This window comes from Microcebus murinus, chromosome 21 (assembly GCF_040939455.1).
Source record: "Microcebus murinus isolate Inina chromosome 21, M.murinus_Inina_mat1.0, whole genome shotgun sequence".
NCBI lineage: Eukaryota > Metazoa > Chordata > Mammalia > Primates > Cheirogaleidae > Microcebus > Microcebus murinus.
Window position 1 is genome coordinate 2,355,777 of NC_134124.1, and position 25,800 is coordinate 2,381,576.

General features: G+C 36.0%; 1 protein-coding gene across 5 annotated transcripts in view; it reads right to left on the minus strand.

Annotated features, from left to right (window-relative positions):
- KIF3A (kinesin family member 3A) overlaps positions 1 to 25,800 on the minus strand; it is a 43,652-nt gene that overhangs the window by 15,669 nt on the left and 2,183 nt on the right. For all 5 annotated transcript variants that reach the window (XM_012762131.2, XM_075996035.1, XM_075996034.1 and 2 more), the window contains exons 2-9: positions 24,614 to 24,887; positions 16,066 to 16,210; positions 15,841 to 15,925; positions 8,351 to 8,456; positions 7,008 to 7,147; positions 6,372 to 6,569; positions 5,891 to 6,065; positions 1,725 to 1,823 (exon numbers count right to left, since the gene is read on the minus strand). In XM_012762131.2, the coding sequence (XP_012617585.1) occupies positions 1,725 to 1,823; positions 5,891 to 6,065; positions 6,372 to 6,569; positions 7,008 to 7,147; positions 8,351 to 8,456; positions 15,841 to 15,925; positions 16,066 to 16,210; positions 24,614 to 24,887 (1,222 nt within the window). The remainder of the gene's footprint in view (positions 1 to 1,724; positions 1,824 to 5,890; positions 6,066 to 6,371; positions 6,570 to 7,007; positions 7,148 to 8,350; positions 8,457 to 15,840; positions 15,926 to 16,065; positions 16,211 to 24,613; positions 24,888 to 25,800) is intronic.

Consider the following 25,800-nt stretch of genomic DNA (forward strand, 5'->3'; position numbering starts at 1 on the left):
AAGGTTAAAATGACTAGAATAAAAAATAAATAAGTGCCTGTAATCCTAGCACTCTGGGAGGCTGAGGCGGGCGGATTGCTCAAGGTCAGGAGTTCAAAACCAGCCTGAGCAAGAGCGAGATGCATCTATACTATAAATAGAAAGAAATTAATTGGCCAACTAATATATGTAGAAAAAATTAACTGGGCATGGTGGTGCATGCCTGTAGTCCCAGCTACTCGGGAGACTGAGGCAGCAGGATTGCTTGAGCCCAGGAGTTTGAGGTTGCTGTGAGCTAGGCTAACGCCACAGCACTCACTCTAGCCTGGGCAACAAAGCGAGACTCTGTCTCAAAAAATAAATAAATAAATAAGTACATAAATAAATAAGTAACTTGGTGACCTTTAAGTCTGTTTAAATTCTGTAGGTTGATAACTTAAAGAAATGGAGTTGTAAAACTTAAAGTCATACATAATTAATTTGGGAAATGATAAATTATATCATTCCTTCATTACACACACTTTGCTGTCTCCACTTTCACTCTCTCTCCTCCAAAACATGAAATTATCAAATATAATTTATGTTCAAAGTCAAAACTTTCAAAAGGCTCACTGAAGATTTTTAAATTCCTAAGTCTAGAAGGAGAGTCTATTACTATTAAATATTTTAATATACTAAACAATGGCTTTTTTTCTATTTAAAATTTTACTTTTTACAAATCTATTGTCTGCTTTAGCTTTGAAAAGAATAACCTACTCTGTGAAAAATGAGGTATGAATAAAAAATCATCTCTTAACCAGGTGTTGGCAAACATTTTCTACAAAAGGGCAGGTGACAAGCATTTTAGGCTTTGCAAGCCACACAGTTTCCACAAAAGCAGCCACAGACCATACGTAAACAAATGAGCATGGCTGTCTTTATTAAAATTTAATTTACAAAAACAGGTGGTAGGATAAATTTGGCTAGTGGATTGTATCTTGCCAACTCTTGCCCTAAATCATGCTTTTCTCTGCCTTTTGAAGTTACAGAATCTTTATGGCTTTTAAATTTGGGACTCCTATTCAAGCAGTGATGAGTTTATTTTCAGCAACATCATTTTAACAAGACAAGCAAATTATGCACCAGCTTGAAAACAATGACTACGTTAATGGAAGAGAGTTCTGAAATAAATATTTACAGTAAAAAGGCTTGAAATGTAGGCCATTATAATATGTCTGTCTCTTCTGCATGTCATCTACATTCTTATCAGAGCAAACACAGTCTTATTTCATACTCAGCGTGAGAAGGAGAGTACATTTTATAAAAAAAACCTAGAATTGTCATACAAATTTATTATTTAAAAATTCAATGACTTCTAAAGACTAACCTTGTTTGAGGGAAAACTCCACAGTATCCTAATTTCCTATCAAGTTCCTAACACTGATGAAATCCCTCTATAAAATTAAAACCCTACATGAAATTTTAAAATGGTATAAACCACCATCATAGAAATTCATACAATTCTAAATTATTTTAAAAAAACAGAACATACAGTATTCTGAGGCAGCTATATACAGGAGATCAATATAGGAGAAAAAAATGCAAAGTTAACCAGGTATATAGCATACATCCTCTGTTCTCATTGCTACCATAACTTAAATTGGCAAAACAAAAGGCATGCACTCTACCGCCTTAGTAATGAGAAACCACCATTAGGCAGTAATTCTAGCTAATTTCTACAAATTAGAACACTAAACAGAACTTACCCCTTCTTTTTTTCCTTTTCTCTCCATCTTCTCCAATCTCACCCTCTTCATCATCATCTTCCTCTGAGCCACTGATATCAGAGCCTGATATTTCTTCTCCTTGAACAGAAATTTAGTACAATGATTTTTATTCTGTACCTACTCACTGGCTATTTAAGAGATTCCTATATCAACTTTTTTAAATTAAATTTTTGTTGCCCAAGTAACACATTTAAATTCTATTCGAATGCTCCTAGCCAGTATATCAGATATGCTAATCCCAGAAATAGATAAGACATATACTGAGATTTTATTTTTAATGTCCCTAAAAAGAAGTTAAATTCTGACCCATTTAAAATTTCAAATCATTAATTTAAGTTCTAAATATATATATAAACGATGTGATAGAGTTATTAATTCAGTCTTTAAAAAATGTGATCACTTTGGGGAGCAATTTCTCTCCAGTTTCCTGTTTAAGACTTTAAAATAATCCATTCAATCTGTATTTTTTTTTAAAGAGCCATAAAACTGTCATCTAACACAGTGATCCCACTTTTAGGACCATATCACAAGATATATTTCAAAAGAAAGGCTTATTTGTACACAGATAATGTTAAGTATATATTAAAGACCAAAAAATCCAATAAAATGGAATGATTAAACCAATATTAATACAGATCAGTACTATATTATCTTTGAATTATTTTAAAATACTATCCATATATGAAATGTCTAAGGAAACAAAGGATATTTGAGGAAAAAAATTAAATATACACTAACCACAACCAGGTAATAATTGTACCTGTAAATAAAGGATGAAAAGAGAACACAGAGTACTAGGAGAAGGAATTCATTAAAAATATTTTGTTCTGTGGGCTTAGAAACAACATTTTGGTGGCAATGAGCACACCTAGTGCCCAAATTTTCGTTTCTAAACACTATTCTCCTACCAAAGGAACCATGGAGAAACAGACAATTCTAAGGTTAAACAGGGCAGACACAAGATGAACCTAACACATCTTGTAGTGCCAGAAAGTAAGGGAGAGCTCAAAAACACTGACAGGAGCACACTGAAAGGCTACAGGAACTCCTATAAAGGAGCTCCTAATAGCCGAAGCTGGGACAATCTGAGCAACAAAATAAGTAATGATAGTATTAGATTATAATCCACAAACTAAGTAAGAAAAATAGTTGAATAAATGAATAAATAAATGGGGATTAAGGGACTGTTATACCTTACAACAGAATTCTATAGACTAAACATAGAAGAAATGATGACAACAGAAAACCACCATTGAGTGAATGCCGCAGAATTATTATCACAGGCAAGAAGCATTGATGGATGCTAAAATTAGTAGAAGAAAGTATGATGTGATCCCCACAATATACATAATAATTACAAATGGAGAAATAAAATAATAGATTTATAGTGGAGAAACCTTACAGGATAATTATTAGAGAACTGTAGATAAACCCAAATTAAGGAACATTCTACAAAATACATGACCCACTGCACTTCAGAATGGTAAAGATCATGAAAGATAATGCAAGACTGAGGAGCGATGGCAGACTAGAGGAGAAGTCTGCTGTAAGATGTCATTAAGAAGGCATGACAAATAAATGCAATGTGTGATCCTGGATTGGATCCTGGACCAGAAAAAAAGGCAGTGAAAGGAAAACTGGCGAAGTTCTAATAAGGTCTGCAAATTAGTTAATAAGACTGCATAAATGTAAATGTCCTGGTTTCAGTAATTGTACTATGATTATTTAAGATGTTAATAGTAGGGGAAGCCAGGTGAAGGGGAGACAGGAACTCTCCATAGTTATCTTTCCAAGTATTCCACAAGTCTAAAATCATTTTAAAATAAAAAGTTTAAAAATAATTCTTTTAACACTATTGCTTACTTTTTTATTGTTTATATGAACAACTCTATTAACTAGATTATAAAAACAAATGTCATAAGACCACAAATGAAATGTGTTAAAAAAAAATAGGCCGGGCGTAGTGGCTCACGCCTGTAATCCTAGCACTTTGGGAGGCCAAGGCGGGCGGATTGCTCAAGGTCAGGAGTTCGAAACCAGCCTGAGCGAGACCCTGTCTCTACCAAAAATAGAAATAAATTAATTGACCAACTAAAAATATATATACAAAAAAAAAAATTAGCCGGGCATGGTGGCGCATGCCTGTAGTCCCAGCTACTCGGGAGGCTGAGGCAGTAGGATCGCTGAGCCCCGGAGATTGAGGTTGCTGTGAGCCAGGCTGATGCCACAGCACTCACTCTAGCCTGGGCAACAAAGTGAGACTCTGTCTCAAAAAAAAAAAAAAAAATAGTATTACCGTAGGATCCAACAATTCTGTTTCTGGGAATATATCCACAATAATTTAAAGCAAGGACTTGAACAGGTATGTGTACACCCATATTCATAACAGCATTATTCACAATTGCCAAAAGGTGGAAGAAACCCAAATATCCATCAGTGGATGAAAGGATAAACAAAATATAATATACCCATACACTGGAATATCATTCAGCCTAAAAAGGAAAGAAATTCTGACACATGCTACAACATGGATGAACCTTGAAGACAGTATGCTAAGTGAAATAAGCCATTTGCAGGATAAACACTGCATGATTCCACTAATGTAAACACTTAGAGTAGTCAAATTCATAGACTAGAAGGTAGAATGGTTGTTTCTCGGAACTGGGGGAAGAGAGGAATGAGGAGATACTGTTTAATGGGTACAATGTTTCAGTTTTGCAAGATGAAAAAGTTCTGGAGATGGATGGCTGCAGAACACTGTGAACATAGTTAATGTCACAGAACTGTACACTTAAAAATGGTTAAAATGGTAAATTTTATGTCATGTATATTTTACCATAATTTCTAAAAATGAAAGAAATCCTGGTACATGCTAGGACATGGATGAACCTCAAAGACTCAGTCTAAGTGAAATGAGCCAGACGCAAAAGGACAAACACTATGAGTTTACTTACCTACAGTACCTAAAATAGTCAAATTCATAAAGAAGAAAGTAAAAGAGAGGTTACCAGGAACTAGAGGGGAAGAGAATGGGAAGTCAGTATTTAATGGGTACAGAGTTTCTGTTTGGGATGATGAAAAAGTTCTGGAGATGAATGATGGTGATAGTTGCACGACATGAAATACTGAACGCCACTGGATTGCACACTTAAAAATAGTTGCAATGGTAAATTTGGTGTATACTTTACATTAAAAATGTAAAAAAGTCAGCAAAATAAAGGTATGCACTCAACATTAACATTAGCTAAGAAATTAAAAATCTTTAAAACATACTGGCTATAAATACCACCTAGTGGTCACATTTAAAATATGAAATTTCATTATCTAAGAGTTCACTTACTGCTTTTCCTCTATAATCTTAACTAAGTTTACCGAATCGGCACCTTCTCCAGATATTTGTGATGCGGGCATCTCTGGATTTCACCTCTAACCTAATCAGTTTCCCCACAAACTGTAAAGGTGCAATTTCAAGGCTCTCTGTTTCTGTGCTAGGCAGAGAGCTCTACACCAGACAGAAAGGACTAGGAGGTGCAGGGATTCACCGAGTACTTAATGATAACTGGGAGTTTCTCATTCTCAGGAATAAGATATTCAAACTTTCTAACTTTCTAGCACGCTGCTGTTAGAAAAGAATTTCCAAAACAGAATCCCACGTTCAAATTTAAGTATGAAAGCATACTTTTAAGGGCACACGACGCATTTTTATTTACAGCAAACTTGGTTTACCCATGACTGTTTGATATCTTTCTTTACTTCAAATAGTGAACTAATATTAATTATAAAAGCCAGAACTCTGGTCATTTTCACCTAAATACATACCTGGTAGAATTTGCTCTCATAGAGAGACAAAAATTAATTTTCTAACAAGTAGTCATATGTTATGTACAAAAGGTCATGGGAAAAAGGATAACAGATGAAGTTAAATTAATTTTTTAAAAAACCACATACACCAGTATTACGCAATTTAACTTAAGCTTAATATGAAAATGCTAAGTACATAAGTAGCAAGTTACTTTCCAGAAATTTCTTTTAATTATCGATGTTAGAGGTGCAAAAAAACATTTAATAGGTGGTTTTTGTTAGGCACTCAGGGGTTAAAAAACATACTTATAGTCAACATAATGATTAATATTTTAAGAAGTTACCTTCTTCAAGCTTCTTTTTCAGTTCTTCTATTTCTTTCTGAAACTGACGAAGCAAAGCATCCTTTGGATCTTCATTAATTCTAGCTTTATTTTTAATATTCTTAGCACGGTTGGCATACCGTAACGTACTAATAGTTTCATCGTAATTGTAATCTGCTGGCCCAATATTTGCACACTGTTGAATTAAGAAAAAAAAATCTTTTACACTTGACATAGTCAAATTAATACTACCATTACAAACATATGAAAAAAATTTTTGAAGCACATATGCACCCTGGCCTTCTTGAAAAAAAAGACTATCAACCACATGGATTTCCAAACAACACTGCTGTGGGCTGATACATATGGTGTACTACAGAAAGGATAACCACAAATTTTAAAAGTAAAATAATAGTTTTTAAAATGTTATATATGTCAATTATTGCCATAAATTGGAATCATAAATGTGTCTGATGTTAACTATACCCCAATTAAGTCTTACCATCATGGTTTTTGAATTTCCTCCTAAGGAATCCTGAAGAAGACGTGTCAATTTAGAGTTACGATAAGGTACGTGAGTGCTTTTTCCATCAACCAAGGCAGAAATTACATTACCAAGGGTGGAAAGAGAAAGATTGATTTTCGTAGCTTCCTTTAGGCGCTGTCCAGTAGCTCCAGTTTTTGCTTGTCTTTCTGAACCCTAGCAATAAACAGAGACAAAAGTAAGCTAAAATTAAAATGTACATCGCTTCTCAACCTTTTGGCTAAGATCAAGTGTAAAATTAAAATGTACAGAATATTCTACCCAAGGTTTTTAAAAAAGTAATTTAAACAGTAAAAAATTGGATGCATTGTCTAGAATTTACTTGACAATAATAGAGGAAAGTAAAAAGTAGGTGAGAGTAGATGCAAAAAGATTAGCCATGAGTTAATAATTGTTAAAGTTGAGTGGTGGGTACATGGGGGATCATTACACTATTCTATCTACTTTTGTATACCTTTGAAATATTCCATAATAGACAATAAGTTAAAAACACACACAAGTAAAAACTTAAAAAATCATGCCTTTTCACTTTAATTCTTACTCATTTATAAAATACCAGAAAGAGTACTCCTTAAGTAGTACCCTGTTACTTACAGCAAGATCTACGAGATGGAGCTTCCCCATCCTGACATGCATGTTACCATCAACACCTTTTTCACTGCATTCTATAGTAATTGTAAAGATGGCGTGAGAACGGGAACTATGTTCATTCATATTAGTTGCACCAACAGAACCTTTAATAAAGAAAGGAAACTCGTTAAAAAAGTGGTACGTAGAATGTCTTTAAAAATATAATTAAATATCTAGAACAATTTAAAATACTTAATTTAGTTAATTTAATCACAATCAACAATCAGAGAACATGGCTAAACCACAAAAGCACAAATGTATATTTAGCCATTCCATTATATGAAATTTCTTATACTTTATGTTGATAACAAAAGAATTGGTAGGCCAGGCGCATTAGCTCACGCCTGTAATCCTAGCTTTCTGAGAGGCCGAGGCGGGCAGATCGTTTGAGCTCAGGAGTTCGAAACCAACCTGAGCAAGAGCGAGACCCCGTCTCTACTATAAATAGAAAGAAATTAATTGGCCAACTAATATATATAGGAAAAATTAGCCGGGCATGGTGGTGCATGCCTATAGTCCCAGCTACTCAGGAGCCTGAGGCAGTAGGATTGCTTGAGCCCAGGAGTTTGAGGTTGCTGTGAGCTAGGCTGACGCCACGGCACTCACTCTAGCCTGAGCAACAAAGCGAGACTCTGTCTCCAAAAATAAATAAATAAATAGTAATAAAGGCAAATTTTACTAGTATGTGCCAACAGTTCAGGTTATATGAAATAGATAAGAAAAACAGTATTATGTAAAATTAGGATAGTAAATTTAAATAAGGGGGTTGTTTGGGGATTATAATGTTGTTTCTCATTAGGGTTAGGGTTAGGGTTAGGGTTAGGGTAATGTTTCTCATATAAAAGACATGATTTTAGTACAGTCCCTGATTAATGCAGACTGATGGTCTACGTTTGAACACTAATTCTGTTAATACCACTTACTAGTTATACTACCTTAGACAAGTTACTTAAACTAAGTGTCAGTTTCCTCATTCATAAGGTAAGAATTTAATAGCATCATAGCCTCTGTGAGGATTAAAAGAAACTATCCTTAAAAAGCACTTAGCACAAGTACTTCCCAGTTACTAAGTGCTCAATAAATTTTACAATATTATTATAGCTAACAAGAGAGTTTCAAGTATTAGCACTATTAAAAAGAAAATTGGGGTCAACATGGAAAATGATCTGTGATGTCATTCATTCACATATGCTTGCTATATGTTAATAGTAAATAATCAAAGGGAATGATTTCCAAGAAACCATTTTTGCTTTAAACCAGCTGACTCAACACACAGATGTTTAATCACAATTAAGCATGACACTTACGATTTTTGTGGCCTAGTGTCATAATTCTATCCATATCATCAGCATTATTTACCACATAAGCTGATAAATCTTTGATATAAACTCCCACATCGGGTCTTTCTTTAACCTAAAAAAAAAACCAAAAAAAAAAACCACTTTACATTTATATCAATAATTCTTCCAAAATTATTTATTGCACATATTGAGAACATACAAATGGATAATTACACAAAAAATTATTTTGTGTCAATTGTAATGATGCCATGAAGAAGAAATACGGGAAGGTATGGGAATATATTACAGAACACTAAGCTAGTGAAGGGGATGACTAAGTTTCCCCAAGATGACATTTAAGCTAAGACTTGAAGAAGAAATATGAGGGAAATAATCTGGGTTGTGGTAGGAGAAGAATACATGCAAGGATCCCGAAATTAGAAAAAACTAAGCACTTCAAAAATAAAACAAAAAAGACAGGGTAGCTGGAGAGAGCAGGAAACAGAGGGAAATAGGCAGAGGAGATTTCAGAATGGTTACTGGTCTTTATGCTAAGAGTAATTTGGAGAATTTCAAGTAGCTGAGTGAAATAATCAGATCTATATGGATATGTAAAAAGCACTGTCTTTCTGTGAGTTATCCTATGAGAACTTTTACTAAATTTAAAGCATGTATTTAGGATGGATTTACCTAAAATACAGGTGGTGCCCTATATACAAAATTCACTTTGGAGGGCCCAACAAGTCACCTCCACAAGCCAATAGAATAAACTGAAACTAAGGGGCTGGGCGCGGTGGCTCACGCCTGTAATCCTAGCACTCTGGAAGGCTGAGGCAGGCAGACTGCTCGAGGTCAGGAGTTAAAAACCAGCCTGAGCAAGAGTGAGACCCTGTCTCTACTATAAATAGAAAGAAATTAATTGGCCAACTAATCTATATAGAAAAAATTAGCCAGGCATGGTGGTGCATGCCTATAGTCCCAGCTACTCAGGAGGCTGAGGCAGCAGGATTGCTTGAGCCCAGGAGTTTGAGGTTGCTGTGAGCTAGGCTGACGCCACGGCACTCACGCTAGCCTGGTCAACAAAGTGAGACTCTGTCTCAAAAAAAAAAAAAAAAAAAAAAGAAACTGAGGCAGAGCCTGTGACTGCCAGTGGGGAAGCCATTCCACAAATAGTAAAGACCTCACAGACACAGAAGACAAACAGAAATTTGAAAATAATTCCAGGAACAAAACTTACAAGAGCAGACGGACACTACATTCCTCGTGTTTATTTTCAGTCCAGTTAGAGTGTGTGTGTGTGTCTTTTATGAAAATTTATAAGATATATTTACAAATTAGGAAAAATTATACTTTATGTCATAGAACAGGGGTCCTCAAACTTTTTAAACAGGGGGCCAGTTCACTGCCCCTCAGACCATTGGAGAGTGTGGGCCCGGGACAAGTCAGCTGCTAAGCAGGACAGGCAGCGGGAGCAAAAACACCCGGAGGGCCAGATAAATGTGCTAGGTGGCCCACATGTGGCCTTCGGGCTGTAGTTTGAGGACGCCAGTCATAGAATATAAATTAAGCCCCTATTTTATTAGCAGTAAAAGGAACATGTTGGCCTCTATAAACAGTGGGTTTAAGACCATGCTCTAAAAATCCCTAAAGTCCACAGTGGCACTGAGGGGCCACTGTGGGAGTTTGGGGGTCTTCAGGCTCAGAAAAATTCTAAAGAGAGCTTTACCTTCGTGAAATTTGCACCCTGAGCTTCCACACGGCTTTAGTTTGATGAAAGTTAGTTTAAGTGCTTTATTTACACCTTTTAAAAGGTTTAAAAATTATTGGTCTATATCAATGCTTCAAAAAAATGACAAAGGACAATGTGTGTATTTCCAATCTGATAATTTTGTAAAATACAAAAATCACGGCTTGGATGCCATGACAATGTCAAATTGCTATGGAAATCTTTTTGTGCTCATCTCACTACAGACTAGAAATAAACATTCTTCAAACACATCAGTATGCGAGTTACTGGTCTTTATGGACTCTAAGGTCTTTTCCAATCACAATATAATATTAAATCAAAATTCAATTATTAAGTGTAGATTACTGATTAGATATAAAAGATGAAGAAACAAAATATGATTCCAAATTTGTGCAAGTTAAAAAAAGTGATGGTAGTGCTGGCAAAGAATTTTTATCATAAACATAGGAATTTAATTTCTATAATGAACACAGTTTATAACAATGGATTTCAAAGGGAGTAGTTACTCCTCTTCCCCCAGAATGTTCAGAAATTTGTGGAGGAGTCTAGTTCACTTGAGGACATTATTAGCATACAGGCAGGGCCCAGGACTACTAAGCATCCTAAAATGAGTGGGATATCCTGACCCAATGAAGGATTGTCCTTCATAATTTTGAAAGTCCTTCCAGATTTTCACATGGGTGAAAAAACAATTTATAATTATCTGGGTCTATCTATATGTAACTTTATTTTGCATATTAAGACAAAGTGCTTTTCCATGATAACAGTAACAATAGCAATACCATACAGGCTGGTCGCGGTGGCTCACGCCTGTAATCTTAGCACTCTAGGAAGCCAAGGCGGGCAGATTGTTCAAGGTTAGGAGTTCGAAACCAGCCTGAGCAAGAGCGAGACCTGTCTCTACTATAAATAGAAAGAAATTAATTGGCCAACTAATATATATAGAAAAAATTAACTGGGCACAGTGTCGCATGCCTGTAGTCCCAGCTACTCAGGAGACTGAGGTACAAGGACTGCTTGAGCCCAGGAGTTTTAGGTTGCTGTGATCTAGGCTGATGCCACGGCACTCACCCTAGCCTGGGCAACAAAGTGAGACTCTGTCTCAAAAAATAAAAAATAACAAAATAACATAATACACAAATACAGGAAAACCAAGGAAAGAATTGTACTTTATTTTGCTCAGAACTCTACAAAGAACTAATCACTATTTTAAAAGACTGTATCACTGACAATAACACCAATCAAGGTGTTTAGATCACCAAGACAATGTATCTTGACACTCCACATCTGTTGCTCTTATAGTTATGGTGATTCTATGGGCCTCTATTTCATTATGTCATCGAGTGTGGTCACATTTAAGCATTTATATACTGAAATACTAGTATTTTTCTATTAATTTTATTTTCCTTTATATTAAAGTAGGGCAATATACTGATTTTTTAAATTATGTATATAGGTAGATTTTAACATTTATGAATTTTATTTCATGATAGTCAGAAGAGCATCACAAAATGTATGTTATAAAAAGGGGCAGAATCAACACTGTTAAAATGTCTATAATACCCAAAGTGACCTACAGAGTCAATGCAATCTCTATTAAAATACCATCATCATTTTTCACAGATACGGAAAAAAATAGTTTTATGCTTCATATGGAACCAGAGAAGACCCCATATAGCAAAATCAATCCTAGGCAATAAGAACAAAATAGGAGGTATCAATTTACCAGATTTCAAACTATACTACAAGGCTATAATAATTAAAACAGCTTGGGACTGGCACAAGAACAGGGACATTGACCAGTGGAACAGAACAGAGAACCCAGATATAAAACCATCCTCATATAGCCAACTAATTTTTTACAAAGCAGACAAAAACATACACTGGGGAAAGCATCCTTATTCAATAAATGGTGCTGGGAAAACTGGATAGCCACGTGTGGAAGACTGAAACAGGACCCACACCTTTCACCTCTCACAAAAATCAACTCATGCTGGGTAACAGACTTGAACATTAGGTGTCAAACTATTAGAATTCTAGAGGAAAATGTTGAAAATACTCTTCTAGACATTGGCCTAGGCAAAGAATTTATGAAGAAGACCCCAAAGGCAATCACAGCAACAACAAAAATAAATAAATGGGACCTGATCAAATTAATTCTGTACAGCCAAAGAAACTGTCAAGAGAGCAAACAGGCAACCCACAGAATGGGAGAAAATTTTCACAAGCTACATGTCCGATAAAGGGCTGATAACTAGAATCTATTTAGAACTCAGGAAAATCAGCAAGAAAAAAGTAAACAACCCTATCAAAAAATGGGCAAAGGACATGAACAGAAACTTCTCAAAAGAAGACAGAATAATGGCCAACAAACATATGAAAAAATGCTGAACATCTCTAATCATCAGGGAAATGCAAATCAAAACCACAATGAGATATCACTCAACTCCAGTGAGAATGGTCTTTATCAAAAAGTCCCCAAACAGGCCTGGCGCAGTGGCTCACACCTGTAATCCTAGCTCTCTGGGAGGCCGAGGCAGGCGGATTGCTCGAGGTCAGGAGTTCGAAACCAGCCTGAGCAAGAGCAAGACCCTGTCTCTACTATAAATAGAAAGAAATTAATTGGCCAACTAATATATATAGAAAAAATTAGCCGGGCATGGTGGCACATGCCTGTAGTACCAGCTACTTGGGAGGCTGAGGCAGAAGGATTGCTTGAGCCCAGGAGTTTGAGGTTGCTGTGAGCTAGGCTGATGCCATGGCACTCACTCTAGCCTAGGCAACAAAGTGAGACTCTGTCTCAAAAAAAACAAAACAAAACAAAAAAAAAGTCCCCAAACAATAAATGTTGGCGTGGATGCAGAGAGATAGGAACACTCCTGCACTGCTGGTGGGACTGCAAACTAGTTCAACCTCTGTGGAAAGCAATATGGAGATACAAGTAGATCTACCATTTGATCCAGCAATTCCACTACTGGGCATCTACCCAAAAGATCAAAAGTCACTTTATGAAAAAGACACCCACACTCAAATGTTTACAGCAGCACAATTCACAATCGCAAAGCTGTGGAAACAACCCAAGTGCCCATCAATTCATGAGTGGATTAATAAAATGTGGTGTATGTATACCATGGAATACTACTCAGCTTTAAGAAACAATGGTGATATAGCACCTCTTGTATATTTCTGGATAGAGCTGGAACCTATTCTACTAAGTGAAGTATCTCAAGAATGGAAAAACAAGCACCACATGTACTCACCAGCAAATTGGTATTAACGGATCAACACCTAAGTGGACATACAGGAGTAACATTTATCAGGTGTCAGGAGGGTGGGAGGGGGAAGGAGAGGATGGGTATATACAACTACAAGGAGTAAGATGTGCCACGTTTGGGGGATGGACACACTTGAAGCTCTTACTCAAGGGGTGAGGCAGGCACGGGCAATATATGTAACCTTAACACTTGTACCCCCATAATATACTGAAATAAAAATAATAATAAAAAATAAAAATAAAAAGGGGCACCAAGGCCAGGCACAGCAGCTCACACCTATAATCACACCATTTTGGGAGGCTGAGATGACAGGATCGATTTAGCCCAGACGGTCGAGGCTACAGAGAGCTATGATTGAGCCACAGCACTCTAGCTTGGGCAAGAAGACCAAGACTCTGCCAAAAAATGAAAAAAAAGGCCAGGCACAGCAGCTCACACCTATAATCCTAGCACTTTGGGAAGCTAAAACAGGAGGATCACTTGAGGAGTTCAAGACCAGTCTGAGCAACATGACAAGACCCTCATCTCTGTAAAAAATAGAAAAATTAGCCAGGCATAGTGGCATGCACCTGTAGTCTCAGCTACTCAGGAGGTTGAGGCAGAAGGATTGCTTGAGCCTAGGAGTTTGAGGCTGCAGTGAGCTACAAATGCACCACTGCTCTCCAGCTTGGGTGACAGAGAAAGACCCTATCTCAAAAACAAAAAGGGGCAGGGGGCGCGTTGGGTCTGCCAGGGTTAAGAAATAATGACAAGAATGTTCCTGAAGATAAATCTGATCCATAATTACTGGCACAAAAATGGAAATGTTCTTTCCAAATAATTTTTTCCTACAATTTGCATTATAAAACGATAAACTTTTAGGAGATAAAAGTATAGAATTAGCAAAGTATCCATCAAAACTAAAGATGACAACTAGCAACAAATTTAGAGGGGTTTCATGACTTGCTTAACATCACATAGCAGGCTGGGTGCCATGGCTCATGTCTGTAATCCTAGTACTCTGGGAGGCCCAGGCGGGAGGATCACTTGAGCTCATGTGTTTGAGACCAGTCTGAGCAAGAACAAGACCCTATCTCTACTAAACATAGAAAAATTAGCCAGGCATTGTGGTGTGCTCCTGTAGTCCTAGCTACTGGGGAGGCTGAGGCAGGAGGATCACTTGAGCCCAGGAGTTTGAGGTTGCAGTAAGCTCTGATGACACCAATCTACTCTACATTGGTGGGTTGACAGAACGAGGCTGTCTCAAGAAACGAAAGAAAAAAATACATTTGCTGTATACATGTTATCATTACAGAATAACCATTCATTAGGGTCCAACAAGCACAAACAATCCCTAACACTGTAATATACTGCTCTAAAAAACTCAGTTTATACAGTAAACTTAAAAAGAAAAAACTAACATTTATTGATTTAAAATTTTTGCTTTGTTAACCTTGGCAATAATCCTATAAAGTAAATGCCATTATTATTTTTTAGATACCATTATTATTTCCATTTTTAGATGACAAAACTAAGGCTTATAGAGGTTAAGTGACTGGGTCAAGATCAAAGCCAGAATTCAGCTGAGAGTAAGACCTAGAAACCATCTTATCAATCATAGATGACATGATCATTCACTTGCTACGTGATTGTATTTTTTTCTTTCGTTTCTTGAGACAGCCTCGTTCTGTCAACCCACCAATGTAGAGTAGATTGGTGTCATCAGAGCTTACTGCAACCTCAAACTCCTGGGCTCAAGTGATCCTCCTGCCTCAGCCTCCCCAGTAGCTAGGACTACAGGAGCACACCACAATGCCTGGCTAATTTTTCTATGTTTAGTAGAGATAGGGTCTTGTTCTTGCTCAGACTGGTCAAACACATGAGCTCAAGTGATCCTCCCGCCTGGGCCTCCCAGAGTACTAGGATTACAGACATGAGCCATGGCACCCAGCCTGCTATGTGATGTTAAGCAAGTCATGAAACCCCTCTAAATTTCAATTTCTATATCAGTAAAATTGAACTACTGGGAAGAGTAAATGAAATAAAGTATGTACTACTACCACCAACTACCAGGTCTTGCACTGAATGCCTACAACACACTGTATGAGCTCAGTAATGATGGGTGCTGTTGTTCTATTAACATATATACTCCATACAATTCCACAATGGTGGCTATTGTTATTCTATATATATTATTCTCCAATTGTTTTACTGGCAATGCAATTCCAACCAAAATTCCAATATTAATATTTTAAAGGCGAATCTTTTCTTGTTCTTTCTTATGCCTTAAAATACTAAAATATTTGGCAATCTCTATCAAATTTACCATTTACCAACTGACTCAGCAATCCTGCTTAATTTATTTATCCCAAAATATGTCTGCACATGTATGAAATTATATTAATATATGTACAAGGTTACTTAAAATGTTAAAAGTACCTTTTTGTACAAACAGAACCTTAATATAGTAAACGTTCTGTTTCTGTGGAAAGTATTCCAATTTCCATTATCCTTACCTCCAATCTTTGTGTCTGATCCTTGCCCAAAAGGTCACGAACTTCTTCATTATATATTTCCAAATAAGACACTCGAACCAAAAATCTATAAATATCATTTTTAAAACATAAAAGAGAGTAAAACATTGATAAGAACAGTTTTAAAATGTCTATAAAATTTATACCGATATGCATTTCCTGTGTTTATACTTCTCAATGTCAGAAAATAAAAGAATTCTCTTTTACCGTGTATCACCCTCTGCTTTTGCAATATGACCAAATATGTGAGCAAATGAATTGGGAATTATTCCTCTAAGTTCAGGAACAGCTCGAACACCTTCCATGGTAAAAGTTTTGCCTGTTCCAGTTTGTCCATATGCAAAAATAGTCCCTGAAAATGATGAAGAGAATCAGTCACTTTTCAGAGTCTAATATGCTAATAAAAATAGCTCTTAAAATTAATTCCTTTGACACTGACACAATTTCTTCCATGGATTCAAAATTTCTTCTAGCATAAATTTCACCTTTACCATAAACAATCACAGTAAGTATTCTGTGCCATAGGAACAAAGCACTGTTAAGGCACCAGAGTCAATAAGACATTCCTAATTATTAATTTAAAAGTACCAAGCCTTAAATGTAAAAACATTATAGTACAGCAAACTATAAGAAATATCTTGTAATGTATACACTGATTACTTATTGTGGACATTAAACTGGAGAAGGCTGTATAAATGCAGCAACAGAATGCAGGCTCCACAGCAGAAAAACCTCATTCTGAATCCACATGGGCCACAGTTTAGCCCCTTGACCTTGGACAAGTTACCTGCCCAGAGACTGTCTTCCCCATGGTAAAATGGGGATAAGAATCACAACTCTACATAGACAGTAAGAACAGGGAACAATTTTCTTCAAATGACCAACAGGATGCCTGGCAGACAGTACCAGTAAATGACAGCTTTTTCCCTCTTAGTCCTAAAATAAGTACATTATTTTTTGAAAAATTGTTTTCATGTAACAGCTGTAAGAAAAAGGGGGCATTAACAAAAAGGTGAAATGCAATTACCACAAGTAAATGCAGATACAATTTAAACTTTCTAAATACCTAAATTCATTTATTCAACAAATATTTACTATACACCTGAGGTTGGCACTTTGGTAGGTACCAGAGACAGTAACAAAACAAACACATCTGCAATCTTATGCTATGTATAATCCTGGGAGGAGATATTGGTGGAATAATTATAAGCATGATGAGTACTGAGAATGAGAAACACAGAGTTCTAGATGCAAGTGAAGCAGTGAGCCCCAACCCCTTTTTGGCACCAGGGACCAGTTTCATGGAAGACAGTGTTTCCACGGACTGGGGGCATGGGGTGGTTTCAGGATGATTCAAGTGCATTACATTTACTGTGCACTTTATTTCTATTATTATTACATTGTAATGTATAATAAAATAATTATACAACTCTCCACAATGCAGAATCTATTGCCGCCACTGATGTGACAGGAGGTGGAGCTCAGGCGTGATGCGAGTGACAGGGAACAACTGTAAATAGAGATGAAGTTTCACTCACTCACCCAGCACTCACCTCCTGCTGTGTGGCCTGGTTCCTAACAGGCCATGGACTGGTACTGGTCCACAACCCAGGGATTGGGGACCACATGAGTAAAGGATACAAACTAAACAGAGGAATTAAAGTGAGAGGAAGGGGGAGAGGAGGTCAGGGAAGGCCTTTTAAAAATAAGTGAGGTTTAGATCTGCAATGCAAATACGAATCAAATAAGACCAGAGTGGGCAGCAAAGGCAAGAGGGAGAAAGGAAATTTTAAGGAAATGAGACCAGAATGGAAAAAACAGAGATGGAAAAGGAAAGCAGATGCAGACAGAGCTAGAGAAACTAGCAGGGTCTTAATCATATAGGGTCACGAAGACCACATTATAGTTTTTAGACCTAACCCTAAAAGCAACATGAAACCATAAAATGATTTTTCAGTCAGAGGAGTAATATCAAGATCACTCTGGCTATACTGTGAACAAAGAATTAGAAGAAAGCAAGGGTAGATGTGGAGTAAACAGAGGGCTGGAGTAGTTGGCCAGGACACAGTGCAGTATGACAAGATAGCCTGGGATGTGATAGCATAAATGAAAAAGGTTCCTCAGTTATTACAACTCTACTCAGTTAATCTCAACTTTTTTCAGACTTTTTGTGAAAATAAATTAATCATACAAGAAGCTATTTTTTACATATGGAAATTAAAAAGTCTCAACTTTTTTTTTTTTTTTTTGAAACTGACTGTTTCAACTCTGCCATCAGGAATATAACTTACTGCATTCAAAGGAGCTGCAAATATTATGAACTCATAGACTGAATTTCACAACAGACACACTGAATTATTAAATAAAAAATAAGCTTTATAAGGATAACAGCTACCATTTACTCATTTACTATGTGCTATGCTAAGTACTTTACGTGCATTTTTATTTTTATGCCAATCCTAAGACATAGGCACTATTTGTATTCCTATAGTTTATTTGGGGAAACAGAAGCTTTGAGAGGTTAAGCTCTGTTAAGTTTTGTTTTTCATTTTATTTTATTTTTTAAATTATAGACAGGGTTTTACTCTGTTGCCCAGGCTGGCGTGCTGCAGTGCAGTGGCATGATCATAGCTCACTATAACCTCAAACTCCTGGACTCAAGCAATCTTCCCACCTTATCTTCCCAAGTAGGTAGGACTACATACAGGTACAAGTCACCACATTTGGCTAATTTTTTAATTTTTTGCTAAGATGAGGTCTCACTATATTGCCCAGGCTGGTCCTGAACTCCTGTCTTCAAGCAATCCTCCTGCCTCAGCCTCCCAAAGTGCTGGGATTAAGGTGCCGGCCTTATTTTCATTTTCTATTTTCTCTCCAGATTATTTCTATTGGTTTGTTTTCAAGTTTACTATCCTTTCTTCCCTTTATATAGATCCATATTTCCATCTAATACCATTTTCCTTCTGCCTGAAAAACTTCCTTTAATATTTCACCAGTATAGGTCTACTGGTGATGAATTCTTTCAGTTTTTATAGTCTAAAAAAGCATTTATTTAACCTTTGTTTTTGAAATATTTTCACTGAATATAGGATTGTAGGTTGATGGTTTCTCCTTTCTATACTTTAAAGATACGATGTTACTCTCTTCTCACTTGCATTATTTCTAACTAGAAATCCACTTTCATCCTTATCATTGCTCTTCTATACATCAACATGTCTTTCCTTTCTCTGGTTGTTTTTTAAGACTTTTTTTTTTTTTTTTTTTTGAGACAAGGTCTCACTCTGTTGCCAGGGCTAGAGTACAGTGGTATCATCATAGCTCACTGCAACCTCAAACTCCTGGGCTCAAGGGACCCTCCTGCCTCAGCCTCCCCAATAGCTGGGACTATAGGCATGTGCCACCATGCCTGGCTAATTTTTTAAATTTTTTTGTAGAAACCAGGTCTCACTGTTGCCCAGGCTGGTCTCCAACTCCTGACCTCAAGCAATCATGCCACCATGGCCTCCCAAAGTGCTAGGATTATAGGCGTCAGCCATTGCACTTGGCCTGATTTTTTTCTTTATCACAGGTTTTGTGTAATTTGATTATGATGTGTCTTGGTGTATTTTTCTTCATACTTCTTGTTCTTACATTTCATTAAGCTTCTTGTAGTTTGCAGTTTTCATCAAATTTGGGAAAATTTCAGCCCTTTTTTATTTTCAAATACCTTTTCTGTCCCCAAAGTAGGTTTCAGAACAAAGAATATTATCAGGGATAAAGACAGTAATTTCATAATGAAAAAGAGGTTAATTCATCAAGAAGACATTAAAATCTTAATCACTGTGATATTTATAAAAATGGAAATAACTATAAAAAAAAATCTTAATCAATTATGTACCTACTCACAACGTTTCAAAATACACAAAGCATGGCGCATGCCTGTAGTCCCAGCTACTCGGGAGGCTGAGGCAGAAGGATCACTGGAGCCCAGGAGTTTGAGGTTGCTGTGAGCTAGGCTGACGCCACGGCACTCACTCTAGCCTGGGCAACAGAGTGAGACTGTCTCAAAAAAAAAAAAAAAAAAATACACAAAGCAAAAACTAATAGAAATAAAAAGAATAGGCAAATCCAAAAATATAGTCAGAGAATTCGATAGCCCTCTCACAATAATTCATAGGCCAAGTAGACAAAATAAGTAAGTACATATAAGATTTGAACAACACTATGAAACAAATTGACCTATTGGACATTTATAGAACACTTTCATCCACCAACAGTGGAGTATTCATCCTTTTCAAGTACACAAAACATTTAAAGATAATCAACTACATTCTGGGCCATGAAACAAGTCTCAATAAATTTAAAAAGATTCAAGTCATACAGAGCATGTTCTGGGACTAAAATGGGATTAAATTAGAAATCAGTAACAGAATCTCTGGACAATCTCAAAATATTTGGAAACTAAGTAACACATTTCTAAAGAACCCAAGGATCAAAGTAAGGAGGTAGAAAGTATTTTGAACTATATGAAAATGAAAACATAGTGTGTCAAAATCTGTAGGATGCCACTAAAACACTACTCAGGGATTAAGTTATAGCATTCAATGAAATTAAATTTAAATTTAACTTAAATTTCTTTAAATTAAATTAAAGAAAAAAACCAGATAACCTGAATAATCCTATATCCATTAAAGAAATTAAATCTATAGTTAAAAACCTTCCCACAAAGGAAACTCCAAGGCCAGGTGGCTTCACTGATTAATTCTACCAAACATTTAAAGAATAAATAATCCCAATTCCAGACGAGTTTTTTTTAGAAAATTGTAAAGAAGGGAATACATCTCAACTCATTCTATGAAACTGGCATTATCCTGATACCAAAAGCAGACAAAGACATTAGAAGAAAACTACATACTCATATTCCTCAGGAACATAGATGCAAACATCTTAAATAAAATCAAGCAAATCAAATCTAAAAATATATGAAAAGAACAATAGCATGATCAAGTGGCAAAGCTAATTTCACATTTGAAAACCAATTAAGGACAAGCACAGTGGCTCATGCCTGTAATCCCAGCATTTTGGGAGGCAAAGGTGGAAGAATCACTTGAGTCCAGGGGTTTGAGACCAACCTGGGCAACAGTGAGACCCCATCTCTACAAAAAATAAAAATATTAGCCAGGCATGGTAGCGCATGCCTATAGTCCCAGCTACTTGAGAGGCTGAGGCAGGAGAATTGCTTGAGCCTAAGAGTTTGAGGCTGCAGTGAGCTATAAGCATGCCACTGTACTCCAGCCTGAGTGACAGAAACCCTATCTCTCTCTCTCCCTATCTCTCTCTCTAAAAAAAAAAAAAATCAATGTAATTGCCCATATTAATAAACTTTTACCCCAAAAAACATGAATTCAATAGGTGCAAGAAAAATCGCATTTGACAAAATCCAATATACTTTACTAAAAAAACTCTCAACAAATGAAGAACAGAAGCAAATTTCCTCAGTCTGATAAAAGGTATCCGTGAAATACCTATAAATAACATCAACCTTACTAGTAAAAGAATGAATGCATTTTCCCCAAGATCAGGAACAAGACCAAAATGTTTACTCTCACCACCTCTATTCAACATTTACTAAAGGTTCAAGCCAGTCAAATCAGGCAACAAAAAGAAATTAAAGGCATAAGGATTGAAAAGAAAAAAGTAAAAACTGTCTTTACTTTCAGACAACATAATCTTATATACCGAAAATCTTGTGGAACTTACAAAAAAAAAATAGTAATAACCAAAACAAAAAATCTACTAGACTTAATAAGGAAGTCTAATAAGGTTGCAGGATACAAGGTCAATATACAAAAATCAATTGCAAAACACAATGAAAATCAATTCAAACCCACTAGGCTGACTATAATCAAAAAGACACTAACAACTGTTGGCAAGGATACGGAGAAATTAGAAACCTCCCATATCGCTAGTGGGAATGTAAAATGGTGCAGCTATTGTGGAAAATAGTTTGGCAGCTCCTCAAAGGTTAAAGAAAGTTATCCTATGACCCAGCAATTCCACTCTTAGGTATATATGCCGAAAAGAATTAAAAATATATGTTTATACAAAAATGTTCAATGAACATTCACAAGAATGTTCAAAGTAACATTATTCATAATAGCTTAAAAACAGAAACAACACAAATGTTCACCAACTAATAAATGGATAAACAAAATATAGTATATCTCTACAATGAAATATCATTCAGCCAGAAAGAGTAATGAATTGCTGATATATGCTACAATAGGGATGAAACTTGAAAACATTGTTGTAAGTGAAAGAAGTCATTCACAAAAGGCCATATATTGTATAATTCTATTTATAGGAAATGTCCAGAAAAGGCAAACTCATGGATACAGAAAGCAGATTAATGATTGCTTAGCTAGCATTGAGGTGGGTGGTGGATTAGGAGTGACTGCTAATGGATACAGAGCTTCTTTTGGGGTGATGAAAATATACTGGGAACAGAAAAGTGCTGACAGTTGCACAACACTGTGAATGTACTAAAAACCTATAAAACGTACACTGTAAAATAGTTAAAATAATAAATTTATGTTGTTTGAATTTTATCTCAATAAAAAAGCTACCTAAAGAAATCAACTGCATTTCTATATATTAGCAATGTACAATCCAAAAATGAAATTGTGAAAACAATTCTATTCACAATAGCATCAAAAAATACTTAAGACTAAATTAATCAAAAGCAGTGCAAGGCCTACACACTAAAAGCTACAAAACACTGATGAAAGAAATTAAGCAAAACATAAATAAATGGAGACAGATATCATGTTCATGGATTGGAAGACTCAATATTATCAGAATAACAATTCAACACAATCCTTATCAAAATCCTAGCAGGATTTTTGTGGAAATTGATAAGGTGATTCTAAAATGTATATGAAAACACAACTGACCCAGTAAAAGCAAAACAATTTTGAAAAAGAATAATAAAGTTGAAGAATGTATACTACCTAATTTCAAAATGTATTATAAAGCCACAGTAATCAAGACAGGATAGACATGAAATAGAATAGACAGTCCAGAATTAAGCCCACACAATTGTAGTCAACTGATTTTGGACAAAAGTGCCAAGTTAATTGAATAGGGAAAGAACAGTCTACTCAGCAAATGATGCTGGAACAAGTGGATATCCATTGGGAAGAAGAAAAAATAAATGAAGGAAAGAAAGAAAGAAAAATAATTTGGACCCTACTTCATCCCATATAAAAGTTAATTCAAAATGGATCACAGACCTAAATGTATTCAAAATGGATCACAGACCCAAAACTATTCAATTTCAAGATGAAAACATAGAAGAAAATCTTTGTGGTCTTGGGTTTTGCAAAAGTTTCTTAGCTGTATTACCAAAAGCATAATCTACTTTTAAAAAACTGATAAACTGAACTTACAAAATTCAAAACTTTTTCTCATCAAAAAACATTAAGAAAATGAAAAGACAAGCCATAGATTGGGAGAAAATATTTGCAAATCACATTATCTGATCAAATATTTCAATCTAGAAAATACAAAAAATAAAAAGATAGCCCACAAAATGTTTAAAATCTACAAAATATTTTAAGAGACATTTCACTAAAGAAAACATTCAAATGACTAACAATTACAGGGATAGATACTCAACATCTTTAGTCATTAAGTAAAAACAAGTTCAAACATAATGAGCTATCAGTACAGTTCCTCTAGAATGGCTATAATTTAAAAAACTTTACAATTTAAGTGTTGTCAAGAATGTAAGGAAACTGGAACCCTCATATAGTACTGGTGGGGGGGAAAAAAGTAGTATAGTCACCACCATAAACAGACATTTATGATTACACCGCACAATTTCACTCCTAAGTATCTAACCAAGAGAAACTTTAAAATGTCTGCACAAAGACAGACATATATATAGGAAAGTTCACAGCAGCATTATTTATAGTAGCCAAAAGATTGGAAACAATCCAGATTTCCATCAGCTAGTGAACACAAAAACAAAATGTAGTATATTCATAGAATGGAACACAATCCAGCAATAAACAGGTACAAACTACTGATATTTTGAAAAAATGGATGAACTTCAAAAACATTATGCTAAGTGAAAGAAAACATTTTAAAATGACATATTAGGCCAGGTGTGGTGGATCACGCCTGTAATCCTAGCACTCTGGGAGGCCGAAGCGGGTGGATCCTTTGAGCTCAGGAGTTCAAGACCAGCCTGAGCAAGAGCAGGGACCCTGCCTACTAGAAAAATAGAAAGAAATTAGCTAGACAACTAAACTATATATATATATAAACTTAGCTGGGCAGGTGGCGCATGCCTATAGTCCCAGCTAGTCAGGAGGCTGAGGCAGTAGGATTGCTTGAGCCCAGGAATTTGAGGTTGCTGTGAGCTAGGCTGACACCACAGCACTCCAGCCTGGGCAACAGAGTGAGACTCAGTCTCAAAAAAAAAAAAAAATGACATATTATATGATATGACTTAGGTGAAACTTAAAGAAAAGGCAAAACTACAGTAACAGAAAGCAGATCAATGGCTGCCTGGGGGTGGGACTGCAAACAGACAAAAAGGAGCTTTTGGGGATAATAGGAGTGTTCTAAACTGGATTGTGGTGATGGTTTCACAACAGTATATATTTACCACAACACGTCAAACTGTATAGTTTCAATAAGTGCATTTATGGTGCATAAATTATGCCTCAATAAAGATATTTTTTAAAAAGCAAACTATATATTCACTTACCATTGTAGCCTTCAAGAACAGAATCAATAATAGGTCTTGCAGTTAAGTTATAAACATCAAGTTGTTTACTCTCTGGTCCAAAAACAGTATCAAAAGTAAATGTCTTTGGAGGCTCATTGGAAGAGTCAGTCTTGTGCACAGTGATGGTTCCCCTCATCTCATCCACACTGACAGCTTGTTTGTAGCACATGGATTTCTCTCTCTCATTGAGGGGCCGACACCTAACAACCACTTTCACATTATCGCAGCTTTCTGGCTTCTCTGATTTATTGATCTGGTGGAGACAATGTTTAGAAATAATAAAAAGAACACTTACTTTTACCCTCAACAGATTAAATCTATAATTTGAAAAAGGCTACTTTGCTATCTCAGTGCCTTGCACACATTAAGGACTTCATAAATATTTGTTAAATGCAATTAAAGATCTTACACATATACAGAAAAAATGTATTAAAAGATACAAAGAGGAGGCTGGGCACAGTGGCTCCACCTGTAATCCTAGAACTCTGGTAGGCCAAGGCGGGAAGATCGCTCAAGGTCAAGAGTTTGAAACTAGCCTGAGCAAGAGTGAGACCCTGTCTCTACTAAAAATAGAAAAAATTAATTGGCCAACTAAAAATATATAGAAAAAATCAGCCAGGTATGGTGGTGTAGTCCTGTAGTCCCAGCTACTAGGGAGGCTGAGACAGGATGATTGCTTGAGCCCAGGAGTTGGAGGTTGCTGTGAGCTAGGCTGACGCCACGGCACTCTAGCCTGGACAACAGAGTGAGATTCTGTCTTAAAAAAAAGAGATACAAAGAGGAAAATAGTTTCTTTTACACAAAAGAGGGGAGAAAAATATCTAATTTACATTTGTAGTAAATGCTGTACAAGCAGAAAATGAATACTATAAGCAGAAAATGAATACCAGTATACTATAGGTTGTCTTTCTGCACAAAACTCCCTGACATCCTCTCTGAGTTTCCTGCCTATAGGAAAACACGTGAACATGATCAACAAATTTAATTCAAGAATATAGAAGGTCCTTTGTTTCCCTAAGACTTCTAGTTTTATTTCCTAAAATTCATTGGCGAAAAGTTTTTTGTCATGTAAAAATCCACGTATGGTTTATCTTCTCTGCAGAAGACAATAACTTAAAGACAGAAAAGAAAATCTAATGGCAGAGAAAAATATCTTAGTATGACCT